The sequence below is a fragment of the Globicephala melas genome, chromosome 1 (assembly GCF_963455315.2).
Source record: "Globicephala melas chromosome 1, mGloMel1.2, whole genome shotgun sequence".
NCBI lineage: Eukaryota > Metazoa > Chordata > Mammalia > Artiodactyla > Delphinidae > Globicephala > Globicephala melas.
The window spans coordinates 52,654,456-52,670,626 of NC_083314.1; the positions used below are offsets into that span (position 1 = coordinate 52,654,456).

At 42.3% G+C, this 16,171-nt stretch overlaps 1 protein-coding gene across 4 annotated transcripts in view; it reads left to right on the forward strand.

The window, feature by feature from the left end:
- The first annotated feature begins 342 nt into the window (after nucleotides 1–342).
- The window catches only part of ASTN1 (astrotactin 1), a 328,202-nt gene continuing 312,373 nt past the window's right edge, over nucleotides 343–16,171 (forward strand). For 2 of the 4 annotated variants that reach the window (XM_030875395.2, XM_060296001.1), the window contains exon 1: nucleotides 344–854. In XM_030875395.2, coding sequence (XP_030731255.1) covers nucleotides 572–854 — 283 coding nt within the window. In that variant the 5' untranslated portion in view covers nucleotides 344–571. Of the gene's footprint in view, nucleotides 855–16,171 lie in introns of all 4 variants that reach the window. The other 2 variants (XM_060295993.1, XM_030875396.2) reach the window with 2 other exon arrangements.

A 16,171-nucleotide genomic window follows, 5' to 3' on the forward strand; every position in this document is an offset into this window, starting at 1 on the left:
CCCCATCACCTGCTCTGAGGAAGCACCTTATAAGCGGTGTGTGTGTGTGTGTGTGTGTGTGTGTGTGTGTGTGTGTGTGTCCTCCCCAAGGCATCTGGAAGATAATGCGAGAGGGAATATTTTGCATTGCAAAAACGGTTAAAAAAAAAAAAAAAAGCTGTGCAGGTAGTTTATAGCCAGGAGCGTGCTCCTGCCGAGGGATGCAAAGGAGGAGAAAGGCGGCAGCACCTGCAGCCTACTGAGGACTGACCTGATTCCCTAGAATCTTCAGCTCCCTTCCTCTTTCCTCCGACGTCCTTCCTTCTCCTTTTCTCCACTCCCCACCTCCCCCCACCCCTCTTTTCCCTTCCCCAGATAAGCAGCTCCGGGAAACAAAGAGCGCGGGCTCTCCAGGCATCAGCGCTTAAGCCCTGCACCAGGCTAGCGGCGTCTCATTCCGAGGACCAGAGCTTTCCCGGCTCCACATCTCCTCCCCAACGTCCCCCGCCTCCCGCGCTCGCTCGCTCGCTCCCTCCCGCTCGCTGCCTCCCCCACCTTCGCGGCGCTGGGAGGAAGGCGGCCGGGGCTCAAGATGGCTTTAGCCGGGCTCTGCGCCCTGCTTGCCTGCTGCTGGGGGCCGGCGGCGGTGCTGGCCACGGCCGCGGGCGACGTGGATCCTTCCAAGGAGCTGGAGTGCAAGCTGAAGAGCATCACGGTGTCGGCGCTGCCTTTCCTGCGCGAGAACGACCTGAGTATCATGCACAGCCCCTCGGCCTCCGAGCCCAAGCTCCTCTTCTCGGTACGCAACGACTTCCCGGGAGAAATGGTCGTGGTGGACGACCTGGAGAACACGGAGCTGCCCTACTTCGTGCTGGGTGAGTCCCGGGGGAGGTCGAGGCGCTGGCCCGGCGCCCTCACCCCCCCCCCCCCCGCACTCGGGCTCGCTCTCCACACCCACCCGCCGGCGACCTCCCCTCCCCCACTCCTACCTCCCTGGATCCGCCCCATTCCCAGACCATTCTCCACACCGACTTGCAGACTGGCGCCTCAAAGCTGGGCCTTCCACCTCCCCTCAGCCGCCCTACCCCAAAGGAACAGGTTGCAGGAGTCTCTCTGAAACCTTTCCCAGCCTTGACCTCCCAGCTTTCATTCAGAAGCACGTTGACAGCGCACTTCTTGGAAGTTCCCAGCTCACCTCCCAGAAGCCCTTTTCCCACTCCCAGGCCACATGCTCAGTTCTTTGCTTCACACTCCCTGGGCCCCCATCTCCACCCACAGCATCCCCTGGGGGAGTTAGAAATAGGTATCCAGTACCCACCTAGCCAGGTATGTGCAGGCCAGATTGCACTGGCTGAATCTCCAGTATTCACTCACTGAGAGCTCTTTTTCTGTCACCAGGTTGCTGAAACTCTCTGGCCTTCTTTCAGAACAGAAGTTTCCTACACCCCTGGTGTCCATCCTGGCAAGTCCTACCTCCATGCTTACATGTAACAGACACCTCCTTACAGACACCTCCACATCTCCAATTCCTTGGATGAACAAATCATCCAACTGTAGTCTGTTAACACTGGCATCTTTGTTCTCCAGCTCCCTTAGACAGATAGGCCTTCCTGCACAAAGAATAGCCTCCCTGGCCAAGAAGCTCTTCCTTCCTTTGTTTATTTATTTGCATCTCTCTCTTGGTATCCCTATTTTAATTTCCTTAGGTCACAAAAACTCCTTCAGGTACTGGAACTTCTACATCACTTCTAATCCACCCCTCTTTTTTCACTTCCAAGCTGCAAAGATACTGTAGTCCTGCTCCAGCATCTTGCAAAGTACCACAGGTTCATGTGACCTTGTTGACCAAAATTTCCATCACTTCTCCATGTGCAGATCCATCTCACCCTGCTGTGCACGCCCACCATGCGATCCATTTCTTCACTGCTGCTATAAATCATTCTTATTTTGCCCAGGAGAGAATTAAAATATAACCACAAGTAAGTTTCTAGATCCAAGAAAAAAAAGTGAAAATGTCCAGGAAGCTGTTTCATCTATTGACTGCCCGACCAACTAAAGTTCACTTTGTAGGGACATGGCTTCCTTTTGGCCGTATGTAGGTTGAAACCACAAATGGAATGCTATTTCACATCCTCTTCATGCTCTTTCCTTATGAGACATAAAACATTAAGAAGTGGATGAGTAAACCCCCACTCTCCAGCCCCTATGGAAAAACAATTTCAAAAATTGCCTGGTCCTTTGAAAAGTTGGTTCACAGTTCCTGGAGTAACAGCTCAGTAGACCCCATTAAGCCCAACCTACAGCCTTGATGGCATTATTTAGTTTTGCGTTAAAAATGTACTAATAACACAATAAAAACTGGGGACTGGCTGGGAATGCTGACGTTGTGGATACGCTGTTGATTAAAATGTGTAATTGCTGGGTTATTCGGTGGATGTAAATTTTGTGTTCAAGTCATGCTGATGTGCAAGTACAATCTGTTCATTGTCATGTGTAAGAATGAGTATAGGGAATTATATGTTTCTAAAGAGCCTATTTTGGGCTCTACATGCAGTGTTTACTGTGCATCAAGAGGGACATGTGTGATACATGAAAAAAAAAGAAGATTGGACTAACAGGTATTCAAAATTCCAGTTCCTTTTTAGCAGAATCCCAAAGCAGGGCCTAAAGCCATGATGTGGCTACTAGGGTCCAATGTGCACAGCAAAAGCCCAGATGTTAAAGAATGGCTTTTCTGCACCTCTGTGCAAAGCTGCCCACTGCAGCACCCTGCTGGAGTTGCTATGGTAACCTCCTGCAACTTGGCATTTACACGCAGGAGCAGACACACGCTCTCATTTCAGGGCCAGATGCATTTGCTCAATGCATTGATTGTCCCCTGCTCTCCCAGTTAATGGGGTATGTTCAGAACCAGAGACGTATTGGTACCTTCCCTTTTGGCCCAGTATTCCCAGGGGGAGTAGGAGTGAATCTCAGCTTGGGTAGCGGGGCAAAGCTGGACAGAAAGAGAAAGGAGTCCAAGTTCATGGAAGTCAAGGGTGGTTGCTTTTGAAGTTAACTTTTGTTGTCCTGGATCCTGTCACTTGTGGCCAACAGTAAGGTATGTAGTGACTTTGATTTAGAGGTTTCCCTACTCTTACCTCTAGAACCTGGTTTGCTTAATCCACCCCCTAGAGGAATTTGAATCAATCAGTCCTGGGAACTTACTGAGCATTTACTTGCTTGACATTCTTAGGTGCTTTTAGGATACAGAAGTTAAAAAAAAATAAAAGGCTTCTGCCCTCAGAGCTGTGAGTAATAACACCTGATTGTGTGGCAAGGTTGTGAAGGGCTGTAGGAATGTGGAGGAAGGAGATACTTGCATGGCAAGAGCAGACTCCATGGAAGATATGGGCTTGACTAGGGGCCTTGACCAAAATCAGATCCTTTTGTCTCCAGGATCAAGTCGTATACCTCAGTGAGGCAAACAAGTGTGTTCTCCTTCTGACTATAGCCTTCTGCAGACTCTTATCTCTACAAGCCTGCTATGGCTTTCAGGACTCTTTCAAGACTTTGCACATGCTCTTCCCTCTGCCTAGAATGATCTTCCCCACTCCTCCACTTGGCAGCCATTCATTCTTCCTTCTATACCCTGCACACATAGGCACCTCTCTGTGAAGCCTTCCCTACCCCCACCAAAGTAGTTTGAGTTCATTCATCCCTCTTCAGTGCTCTTTGCATGGATTAAAAAAAATAAACACACGCACACACAAATGAACAAAACCAAAGATAGGTTAGATTGGGCTTGGCCTAGGAAGGGTGAAGCCATTTGAGGTCATGGACAGGATGAGCCAAGTATGGTAGTAGGAGTGAATGTGGGGCTAGCATGCCTATGGCACAGTACAGAGATTAGCCTGGTGGTCTGAGAGTACAGAGGACTCTGCCTGGCTCTGTAGGGTGGGACACGGCTCACCACTTAAAAGCCAAGCAGGGGACGGCTGACTTGACAGAGAAAGCACTGAAGCCTGACTTGCAGAGGCTATCTCAGCCTTCAAAATTGTTGTCAATTTTGCTTGTAGGGTAACTCTGAGGGGCAGTGGAGGGAGTGGCGTTATCTCCTGTTCTCTGAAGTAGGATTTGCAAATTCTGCTGAAAGGGCCATATGTAACTTTCAGATGTGTTTTGTTTGGCTACACATAGTTTTGAATTTCAGTGTTCTTAGTCACGTCATGCCGTCTCTAGATTGCCACACTTCCTATGAATATTGATTGTACTAAGGCTGAACCTCTTCTTTATGGTTCTTATCTGGTACCTCTTAGCCAGGTGATCTAAACCCCTGCTTTCAGAAGTGTTGTAAAACTTTCTATACTATGGGAAAATAACTGCAATTCCTAACTCAAGATATTTAGATACGTAGGCCTTATTACCCTCTCAGGAGAATATAAAATTTTGCTGAACTAGCCAATTAAAATTTCATACCTTAACTAAAATTTTGTGTCTCATCTTTGAAAACAGTAGACTTTCCTGCTTTGGTGGCGTATTTGATTTTGAGACAACTGGTTAACCTGAAGTATGGCTTCTGCACTGAAGTGTGGTTTTCTGTGCTGTGAACAGAACATATTTATCAGTCTCATCATTTTTTGAAGGGGATGCTCCTCTGTTTCAGACCCAACTATTGAGCGTGTGTAAAACTTAGTGAAGAAAGCTATTTCTCCTGTGCCTTGGAGTTTAGCTTTAGCTGTCATTGATTAAGGGAGGTACACCTGAAGATAAAACAATCAGCCTGCAGAGATATAGTGAGTTCCCCCATGCAAGGTGCTATTTAAGGTGTCTGGAGCAGGCCAATGTGGTGGTTAAAAGAACAGGCTTTGAAGACAGATCTGGTGTCAACTCCAGACTTTCCACTTATTCCAACAGTGGAGAAAAGTAAGGATGGAGAGGTTAAGTAACTTACTGAGGATTACATAGCTGACGATGGATGGATCTGTAACTTGAACTCAGGTTAATATGACATTTAAGTCTTTCTCTTATTTGCTATTTCATAGGCCTTAAAAGTTTTCAAAATCTGTTGTTTTTCATGGTTGAATAAAAGGAGCCCTGGCAATGGTTAGAACAGGGAAAACACACTCAGTTTGTATAAAGGAGTCCTTTTTGGTTTCTATGTAAACACCTTTTGAACATCCTTGTCCATCAAGTGATTTCTCACATACACCTTAATACAGAAGAGGGTGAACATCACAAGGAATATTTACCTAAGTAGGTATACTTACCTAAGCAGAATTGGGGAATTCGCAGAATTGGGGAATTCTTACTTCATTCATAGTTTCCAGGTCTGGGTAGCCATGTGTTATGGCGTGTTATGGCACCCACAGCCATGGTGAACAAAGTAGGGTATATGGGGATTAAGATAACACGTTCAGTGCTCTTCTGAGAAGGGCCCCACAGAAATGCAAACTGGGAAGCCCAGACAGCAGGTTCTTCTGTGAGATGGAGCCATCCGGAAGGCACTGTGGTTTCAGCTTCTTGACGAAGTCCACTGAAGTTTGTATCAGGTGATCTTATGCATGGAATTCACTGTCAGAGCCCAGTGGCACTGCTTGAATAGCAGTTACTGAGCTTTTTGATTGGCTTCAAATATAACATTAGACCTAGTTTTCTACTTATCATTGAGCTTGGCCTAATAGGAAGCATCCTAGTTTTTTTCCCCACATATCCCTCCATCTCCGCATTCAAGAAGAAACTTTAAAGTTTGTTTCTTTTCCTTCCTTTTGCTCTTTACTACAGTGAGCTGCCTAGGTTAACAGCAAACAAATTCATATAGAGTGGCAGCCCCATCCAAGACATGGGAGGATGAGTAGTAGCAACCTTAAGGTAGGGTCTTCAGCACTTATATAACTCATGCTAGCAGAATGCACTAATTTATAGCATTGAGAGGGTTGTTATATACTATTTCTCTACAGAACTGTAGATTTTACATCAAAGGAATTTTAAATGCAAGAGTGATGAATTTTACATTTCAAATGCTCTTCTAGCTATACTGATATGGTTTGAATTGAAGTTTTTCAAGGAAAAGTAAAATACAAGCTTAATTTCTTTATATATCTTTGGAGGCAAGATTGAGGTCTTGTTTTATAGAATATATATATATACACACACACATATATATGTGTATATATATGTATTTTTTTCTTTCTTTGTCCCCCTTTTTTTTTTTTTTTTTTTTGTGGTACGCGGGCCTCTCACTGTTGTGGCCTCTCCCGCTGTGGAGCACAGGCTCCGGACGCGCAGGCTCAGCGGCCATGGCTCACAGGCCTAGCCGCTCTGCGGCATGTGGCATCTTCCCGGACCGGGGCACGAACCCGTGTCCCCTGCATCGGCAGGCGAACTCTCAACCACTGTGCCACCAGGGAAGCCCTCAGACTTGTTCTTGATGACCTTGACAGTTTTGAGCGGTACTTGTCAGGTATTTTGTAGAATGTCCCTCAATTTGGATTCTTTTTTTCTTCATTCTTTTTCTTTTTTAAATATCTTTACTGGAGTATAATTGCTTTACAATGTTGTGTTAGTTTCTGCTGTGTAACAAAGTGAATCAGCTATACGTATAAATATATCCCCATATTCCCTCCCTCTTGCGTCTCCCTCCCACCCTCCCTATCCCACCCCTCTAGGTGGTCACAAAGCACCGAGCTGATCTCTTTGTGCTATGCAGCTGCTTCCCACTAGCTATCTATTTTACATTTGCTAGTGTATACATGTCAATGCTACTCTCTCACTTTGTCCCACTTACCCTTACCCAACCCTGTGTCCTCAAGTCCATTCTCTATGTCTGAATCTTTTTTCCTGTCCTACCCCTAGGTTCTTCAGAACGATTTTTTAGATTCCATATATATGTGTTAGCATACGGTACTTGTTTTTCTCTTTGTGACTTACTTCACTCTGTATGACAGACTCTAGGTCCATCCACCTCACTAATAATAACTCAATTTCATTTCTTTTTATGGCTGAGTAATACTCCATTTGTATATATGTGCCACATCTTCTTTACCCATTTATCTCTCAGTGGACACTTAGGTTGCTTCCATGTCCTGGCTATTGTAAATAGAGCTGCAATGAACATTGTGGTATGTGATTCTTTTTGAATTATGGTTTTCTCAGGGTATATGCCCAGTAGTGGGATTGCTGGGTCATATGGTAATTCTATTATTAGTTTTTTAAGGAACCTCCATATTGTTCTCCATAGTGGCTGTATCAATTTACATTCCCACCAAAAATGCAAGAGGGTTCCCTTTTCTCCACACCCTCTGCAGCATTTATTGTTTATAGATTTATTGATGATGGCCATTCTGACCGGTGCGAGGTGATACCTCATTGTAGTTTTGATTTGCATTTCTCTAATGATTAGTGATGTTGAGCATCCTTTCATGTGTTTGTTGGCAATCTGTATATCTTCTTTGGAGAAATGTCTATTTAGGTCTTCTGCCCATTTTTGGATTGAGTTGTTTGTTTTTTTGTTATTGAGCTGCATGAGCTGTTTGTAAATTTTGGAGATTAATCCTTTGTCCGTTGCTTCATTTGCAAATATTTTCTCCCATTCTGAGGGTTGTCTTTTGGTCTTGTTTATGGTTTCCTTTGCTGTGCAAAAGCCTTTTATTTTCATTAGGTCGCATTTGTTTATTTTTGTTTTTATTTCCATTTCTCTAGGAGGTGGGTCATAAAGGATCTTGCTGTGAGGTATGTCATAGAGTGTTCTACCTATGTTTTCCTCTAAGAGTTTTATAGTGTCTGGCCTTACATTTAGGTCTTTAATCCACTTTGAGTTCATTTTTGTGTATGGTGTTGGGGAGTGTTCTAATGTCATTCTTTTACATGTACCTGTCCAGTTTTCCCAGCGCCACTTATTGAAGAGGCTCTCTTTTCTCCGTTGTATACTCTTGCCGCCTTATCAAAAATAAGCTGACCATATGTGCGTGGGTTTCTCTCTGGGCTTTTTATCCTGTTCCGTTGATCTATATTTCTGTTTTTGTGCCAGTACCGTATTGTCTTGATTACTGTAGCTTTGTAGTACAGTCTGAAGTCCGGGAGCCTTATTCCTCCAGCTCCGTTTTTCTTTCTCAAGATTGCTTTGGCTATTTGGGGTCTTTTGTGTTTCTATACAAATTGTTAAGTTTTTTGTTCCAGTTCTGTGAAAACTGCCATTGGTAGTTTGATAGGGATTGCATTGAATCTGTAGATTGTTTTGGGTAGTAGAGTCATTTTCACAATGTTGATTCTTCCAGTCCAAGAACATGGTATATCTCTCCATCTGTCTGTATCATCTTTAATTTCTTTCATCAGTGTCTTATAGTTTTCTGCATACAGGTCATTTGTCTCCTTAGGTAAATTTATCCCTAGGTATTTTATTCTTTTTGTTGCAGTGGTAAATGGGAGTGTTTCCTTAATTTCTCTTTCAGATTTTTCATCATTAGTGTATAGAAATGCAAGAGATTTCTGTGCATTAATTTTATACCCTGCTACTTTACCAAATTCATTGATTAGCTCTAGTAATTTTCTGGTAGCATCTTTAGGATTCCCTATGTGTAGTGTCATGTCATCTGCAAACAGTGACAGCTTTCCTTCTTCTTTTCCAATTTAGATTGCTTTTATTTCTTTTTCTTCTCTGATTGCTGTGGCTAAAACTTCCAAAACTATGTTGAATAATAGTGGTGAGAGTGGGCAACCTTGTCTTGTTCCTGATCTTGGTGGAAATGGTTTCAGTTTTTCACCACTGAGAATGATGTTGGTTGTGGGTTCTCATATATGGCCTTTATTATGTTGAGGTAGTTTCCCTCTTTGCCTACTTTCTGGAGAGTTTTTATCATAATTCGGTGTTGAATTTTGTCAGAAGCTTTTTCTACATCTCCTGAGATTATCATATGGTTTTTCTCCTTCAGTTTGTTAATATGGTGTATCACATTGATTGATTTTTGTATATTGAAGAATCCTTACACTCCTGGGATAAGCCCCACTTGGTCATGGTGTATGATCCTTTTAATGTGCTGTTGGATTCTGTTTGCTAGTATTTTGTTGAGGATTTTTGCATCTATGTTCATCAGTGATATTGCCCTGTAGTTTTTTTTTTTTTTTTTTGGCAGTATGCGGGCCTCTCCCATTGCGGAGCACAGGCTCCGGACGCACAGGCTCAGCGGCCATGGCTCATGGGCCCAGCTGCTCCGTGGCATGTGGGATCTTCCCGGACCGGGGCACGGACCCGCGTCCCCTGCATTGGCAGGTGGACTCTCAACCACTGCGCCACCAGGGAAGCCCTGTAGTTTTCTTTTTTTGTGACATCTTCATCTCGTTCTGGTATCAGGTTGATGGTGGCCTCGTAGAATGAGTTTGGGAGTGTTTCTCCCTCTGCTATATTTTTGAAGAATTTGAGAAAGATAGGTGTTAGCTCTTCTCTAAATGATGGAGTTCGCCTGTGAAGCCATCTGGTCCTGGGCTTTTGTTTTTGGAAGATTTTTCATCACAGTTTCAATTTCAGTGCTTGTGATTGGTCTGTTTATATTTTCTATTTCTTCCTGGTTCAGTCTTGGAAGGTTGTGCTTTTCTAAACAAGTGTCCATTTCTTCCAGGTTGTCCATTTTATTGGTATATAGTTGCTTGTAATAATCTCGCATGATCCTTTGTATTTCTGCAGTGTCAGTTGTTACTTCTCCTTTTTCATTTCTAATTCTGTTGATTTGAATATTCTCCCTTTTCTTCTTGATGAGTCTGGCTAATGGTTTATCAATTTTGTTTATCTTCTCTAAGAAACAGCTTTTAGTTTTATTGACCTTTGCTATTGTTTTCTTCATTTCTTTTTCACTGACCTCTGATCTGATATTTATGCTTTCCTTCTGCTAACTTTGGGTTTTTTTGTTCTTCTTTCTCTAATTACTTTAGGTGTAAGCTTAGGTTGTTTATGTGAGATTTTCCTTGTTTCTTGAGGTAGGATTGTATTGCTCTAAACTTCCCTCTTAGAACTGCTTTGGCTGCATCCCATATGTTTTTGGCCAACGTGTTTCTTTGCCATTTGTTTCTAGGTATTTTTTGATTTCCTCTTTGATTTTTTCAGTGACCTCTTGGTTATTTAGTAGCATATTGTTTAACCTCCTTTTGTTTGTATTTTTTACAGTTTTCTTCCTGTAATTAATATCTCGTCTTATAGTGTTGTGGTTAGAAAAGTTACTTGATATGATATCAATTTTCCTAAATTTATGAAGGCTTGATTTGTGATCCAAGATATGATATATCTTGGAGAATGTTGCATGAGCACTTGAGCAGAAAGTGTATTCTGTTGTTTTTAATATTTTTGTGTTACTGTCAATTTCCCCTTTTATGGCTTTTAGCATTTGCCTTTCTTATTGAGGTGCTCCTCTGTTGGGTGTGCAAGTATTTACAATTGTTATATCTTCTTTTTGGATTGATCCCTTGATCATTATGTAAGTGTCCTTCTTTGTATCTTGTAATAGTCTTTATTTTAAAGTTGATTTTGTCTAATATGAGAATTGCTACTACAGGTCTCTTTTGATATTCATTTGCATGGAATATCTTTTTTCCATCCCCTCACTTTCAGTCCGTATGTGTCCCTAGGTCTGAAGTGGGTCTCTTGTAGACAGCATATATACGGGTCTTCTTTTTGTGTCCATTCAGCCAGTGTATGACTTTTGGTTGGAGCATTTGATCCATTTACATTTAAGGTAATTATCAATATTTATGTTCCTATTACCATTTTCTTAATTGTTTTGGGTTTGTATTGTAGGTCTTTTCCTTCTCTTGTGTTTCCTTCCTAGAGAAGTTCCTTTAGCATTTGTTGTAAAGCTGGTTTGATGGTGCTCAATTCTCTCAGTTTTTGGTTGTCTGTAAGGGTTTTAATTTCTCTGTCAAATCTGAATGAGATCCTTGCTGGGGATAGTCATCTTGGTTGTAAGTTTTTCCCTTTCATCACTTTAAATATGTCCTGCCACTCCCTTCTGGCTTGCAGAGTTTCTGCTGAAAGATCAGCTGTTAATCTTATGGGGATCCCCTTGTATATTATCTGTTGCTTTTCCCTTGCTGCTTTTTGTATTTTTTCTTTGTATTTAATTTTTGATAGTTTGATTAATATGTGTCTTGGCGTGTTTCTCCTTGGATTTATCCTGTATGGGACTCTCTGCACTTCCTGGACTTGATTGACTCTTTCCTTTCCCATATTAGGGAATTTTTCAACTATAATCTCTTCAAATATTTTCAGACCCTTTCTTTTTCTCTTCTTCTTCTGGGACTCTTATAATTCGAATGTTGGTATGTTTAATGTTGTCTCAGAGGTCTCTGAGAGTGTCCTCAATTCTTTTCATTCTTTTTTCTTTATTCTGCTCTGTGGTAATTATTTCCACTATTTTGTCTTCCAGATCACTTATCCGTTCTTCTGCCTCAGTTATTCTGCTATTGATTCCTTCTAGAGAGTTTTTTACTTCATTTATTGTGTTGTTCATCGTTGTTTGTTTGCTCTTTTCTTCTAGGTCCTTGTTAAACGTTCCTTGTATTTTCTCCATTCTAGTTCCATGATTTTGGATCATTTTTACTCTCATTACTCTGAATTCTTTTTCAGGTAGACTGCCTATTTCCTCTACATTTGTTTGGCCTGGTGGGTTTTTACCTTGCTCCTTCATCTGCTGCATGTTTCTCTGTCTTCTCATTTTGCTTAACTGACTGTGTTTGGGGTCTCCTTTTTGCAGGTTGCAGGTTTGTAGTTCCCATTGTTTTTGGTGTCTGCCCGTAGTGGGTAAGGTTGGTTCAGTGGGTTGTGTAGGCTTCCTGGTCGAGTGCACTGGTGCCTGTGTTCTGATGGATGAGGCTGGATCTTGTCTTTCTGGTGGTCAGGACTCTGTCTGGTGGTGTGTTTTTGGGTGTCTGTGACCTTATTATGATTGTAGGCTGCGTCTCTGCTAATGGGTGGGGTTGTGTTTCTGTCTTGCTAGGTGTTTTGCATGAGGCATGCAGCGCTGGAGCTTTTTGGCCGTTGGGTGGAGGTGGGTCTTTGCGTTGAGACGGACATTTCTGGGAGAGCTCTCGCCGATTGATATTACATGGGGTCGGGAGGTCCTTGGTGGTCCAATATCCTGAACTTGGCTCTCCCACCTCAGATGCTTAGGCCTGACATCAGGCCAGAGCACCAAGACTCTGTCAGCCATACATCTCAGAAGAAAAGGGTGAAAATAAGAAGGAAAAAAGTTAAAGAAATAATAAATAAAAAAATTAAATTATTAACATAAAAAATAATAATACTTAAAAAAAAGAGCAACCAAATCAATAAACAAATCCACCAACGATAAGAAGCCCTAAGAACTAAACTAAGACAAACATAAAAATCTGAAACAAATCAGTAGCATTCGGCAAACCCCAAGTCTACAGTTGCTCCCAAAGTCCACCGCCTCAATTTCGGGACGATATGTTGTCTATTCAGGTATTCCAAGACGCAGTGTACATCAAGTTCATTGTGGGGATTTAATCCACTGCTCCTGAGTCTGCAGGGAGAAATTTCCCTTTCTCTTCTTTGTTCGCACAGCTCCTGGGGTTCAGCTTTGGGTTTGGCCCCACCTCTGCATGTAGGTCACCCTCAGGCGTCTTTTCCCCACTCAGACAAGAGGGGGTTCAAGCAGTGGCTGTTTAGGGGTCTCTTGTTCCCTCAGGTCGTGGGGCGGGAGGGCTACTGTAGTCATAACTGGAATGCGGGGTGAGCCTGTGGTGGCAGAGGTTGGCGTGACGTTGCAACTGCCTGAGGCATGCTGTGTGTTCTCCCAGGGAAGTTGTCCCTGGATCACGGGCCCCTGGCAGTGGCGGGCTGCACAGTTTCCTGGAGGGGGGCCGGGGTGTGTGGATAGTGACCTGTGCTTGCACACAGGATTCTTGGTGGCTGCAGCAGCGTTAGATTTTCATGCCTGTTTCTGGGGTCCGTGCTGATAGCTGTGCAGCAGCGTTAGATTTTCATGCACTTCTCTGGGGTCCGTGCTGAGACGGGCTCATGCCCGTCTCTGGAGCTCGTTTAGGCAGTGCTCTGCTTTCTGTGGGCAGACGGGGAAGGAATCCCCTCTCCTCACATACCCCAAAACAATGGTCTGTTGCCTCTTCGGCAAGTCCAGACTTTCTCCCGGACTCCCTCCTGGCTAGCTGTGGCACACTAGCACCCTCAGGCTGTCTTCACACAGTGAACCCCAGTCCTCTCCCTGGGATCTGACCTCCGAAACCCACGCCTCATTTCCCAGCCCCCACCTGCCCCAGTGGGTGAGCCAGACAAGTGTCTCAGGCTGGTGAGGGCTGGTCGGCACCGATCCTCTGTGCGGGAAGCTCTCCGTCTTGCCCTCTGCAGCCCTGTTGCTGTGTTCTCCTCCGTAGCTCCGAAGCTTCCCCCCCTCCACCCCCCATCTCCGCCAGTGAAGGGGCTTCTTAGTGAGTGGAACCTTTTCCTCCTTCACAGCTCTCACTTAGAGGTGCAAGTCCCATCCCTATTCTTTTGTTTCTCTTTTTTCTTTTTGCCCTACCCCGGTACATGGGTATTTTCTTGCCTTTGGGGAAGTCTGAGGTCTTCTGCCAGCGTTCAGCAGGTCTTCTGTAGGAGTTGTTCCACTTGTAGATGTGTCTTTGATGTATTTGTGGGGAGGAAATTTATCTGCACGTCTTAATCCTCTGCCATCTTGAAGGTCCCCCTTCCACTCGTTTTCTTAGATACTTAGTTACTTTGTAAAGATAGTTACTTAGGTCAGCATCTTTACCGCCTCACCCCGCAGTGAAGTTGCTTCATGTATTTAATATACAGTTAGTGTTTTGTCACTTTCTGCATTCCATCCTGGAATCACCCAACCTCCTAAATGTTTTCTTTTCTCTTAGTTTGTAAACTTCAATGTTGGCTCTTTGTGCTCTAAAGTTTTATGGGTTTTTAACAAATATACACTGTCATATATCCAAAATTATATTAAATAGTTGTACTGCCCTACAAAATTCTTCACTCTTTGCCTATGCCTATTCAACCCTTTCTTCATTACTCCAAACTCTGGCAACCGCTGAGCTTTTACTCTCACTATTGTTTTGCCTCTTCCAGAATGTCATGTAGTTGGAATTACACAGTATGTGGCCTTTTCAGACTTGCCGCATTCACTTAGCACTATGCATTTAAGATTCATTCATATGTTTTTTTATGGCTTGTCAGCTCATTTGTTTAGTGCTGAATAATATTATATGGTGTGGATGTACCACAATTTGTTTATCCATTCACCTGTTGAAAGACATATTGGTTGCTTCCAGTTTTTAACAATTAAGAATAATAGTGCTATAAATATGAGCATATGTCTTTTTTGTGTGCTGGCTTTTTTGTTTTGTTTTGTTTTTGGAATCTCAATGGAGAGGTTTGAGTTAATCATACACCTGAATCCAAAATATATTTTATCATAGGTCTGTGAAAGCCTTCCTCCTTCCAGTGGCTCACTTGTTGTTTATTTCTCTTTATCCTTACCTCCAATTTCCAGCTGCCCTTCCTCACAGGCCAACACTCTAATTTTTTCAATATGTGTCTTTTTTTAAACATGTTCTTGTGAAATGTGAATAGTTTTTTGTGTGCTCATGTTATCGTTACTTTAACTAAATGGTGATGTGATATAATGACATTCTGATTCTTACTGTTTTCACCCAGCACTCTATTTTAAGATCCACTCAGGTTACTATGTGTGAATATAACCCGACACTGTACTGTTCAATTAAATTTCTGCAGTAATGATAATGTCCTCTATTTGCCTTATTCAGTATGGTAGTCCCTACCCACATGTGGCTCTTCTGCACTTGAAATTTTGCTAGTGCTTCTAAGGAACCAAATTTTTTCTTAAAAAAATATTAAGTAATTAACGTTGAAATAACCTCGTGTGGCTAGTGGTTATGATGTTGAAAGTGCAATATAGGACATTTCCACCATTGCAGAAAGGATGACTGGACAGAGAAGGTCTAGCATTCCATGTTGGGCATCTTCCCCATTTTACCAATCCATTCAGTGATGTATGCCTAGATTGCCTCCAGCTCCATATCCCTATAAATAATGCTGCAATAACCATTTTTATACATATTTCCTCAAGGATCATTGTGAAAGTTTCTCTGGGATGTACAGCAGGAGTAGAATTGCTGGTTCATAAAGATTATGTACACTTAATTTGACTAAGTACCATCAGATTGTGCTCAGAATGGCTGCCCCGGTGTACACTCTCATCAGTGGTATTTGAGAGTTCCTATATCCCCATTGTCCAGTGTTCTCATTTTTGTCAATCCACTACGTGTAAAGTGATAACTCATTGTGTGATTTCACTCTGCATTGTTAGCAGCACTTTAAAATACTAAGGCACTTATCCCCTTGATTGTAATATGAATGATGAAGAATTTTTTTTCCTCAGATGGATGTATGTCTCTTGATTTCACCTGTATTTTTGTTTAGTTGGTTGGTTGGTTGGTTGGCTGGTTGGTTTTCCAGAAGCTTTTAGATTTTATGTGTTTTAATTATTAATTATTTATTTTTGGCTTCTACACCTTAAGTCTTAGGGGAAGTTCTTCCTCACTTTAGGGAGGTTTTTCCTCACTTTAGGATTATAAAAGGATTTATTACTTTCTGTTCTCATACTCTAGTGGTTTCATTTGTTGCATTTAAATATTTGGTATATTTTGAACTTATTCTGGTGTACACTATGAGATATAACACCTTATCCAGATGTACTGTATGAAGTGCTAACTTTAGCTCCTCAGATAGTTACTCAGATGTCTCAGTGTCATTTATTAAGTAGTTTGTGCCTTCCCCTCAGACTTGAGGCATCAACTTTGTCTTATAGTAAATTCTTTAATATATTTAAGTTTATCTGAACTTCTGTTCTATTACTACATATAGCTATTCATGTGCCTACCGTATTGTTTTAATTATTGAAGCTCTGTAGATGTTTCAATATTTGGTAGGAGTAGTCACTTTTGCTACTATTCTTTTTCAGAATTCTCCTAAGCATTCTTCTTTTTTTTTTTTTTAATATAAACTTTCAAAGACGCTTGTCTAGTTCTAAATAAATAAATACACACACACACACACACACACACATATATGTATATACATATAAAACATCAAGAGAAACAAACACTAGTAATTTTTTTGCTTGAAATCCCATTAAATTAACTAAGGGGGAATTAATTAAAT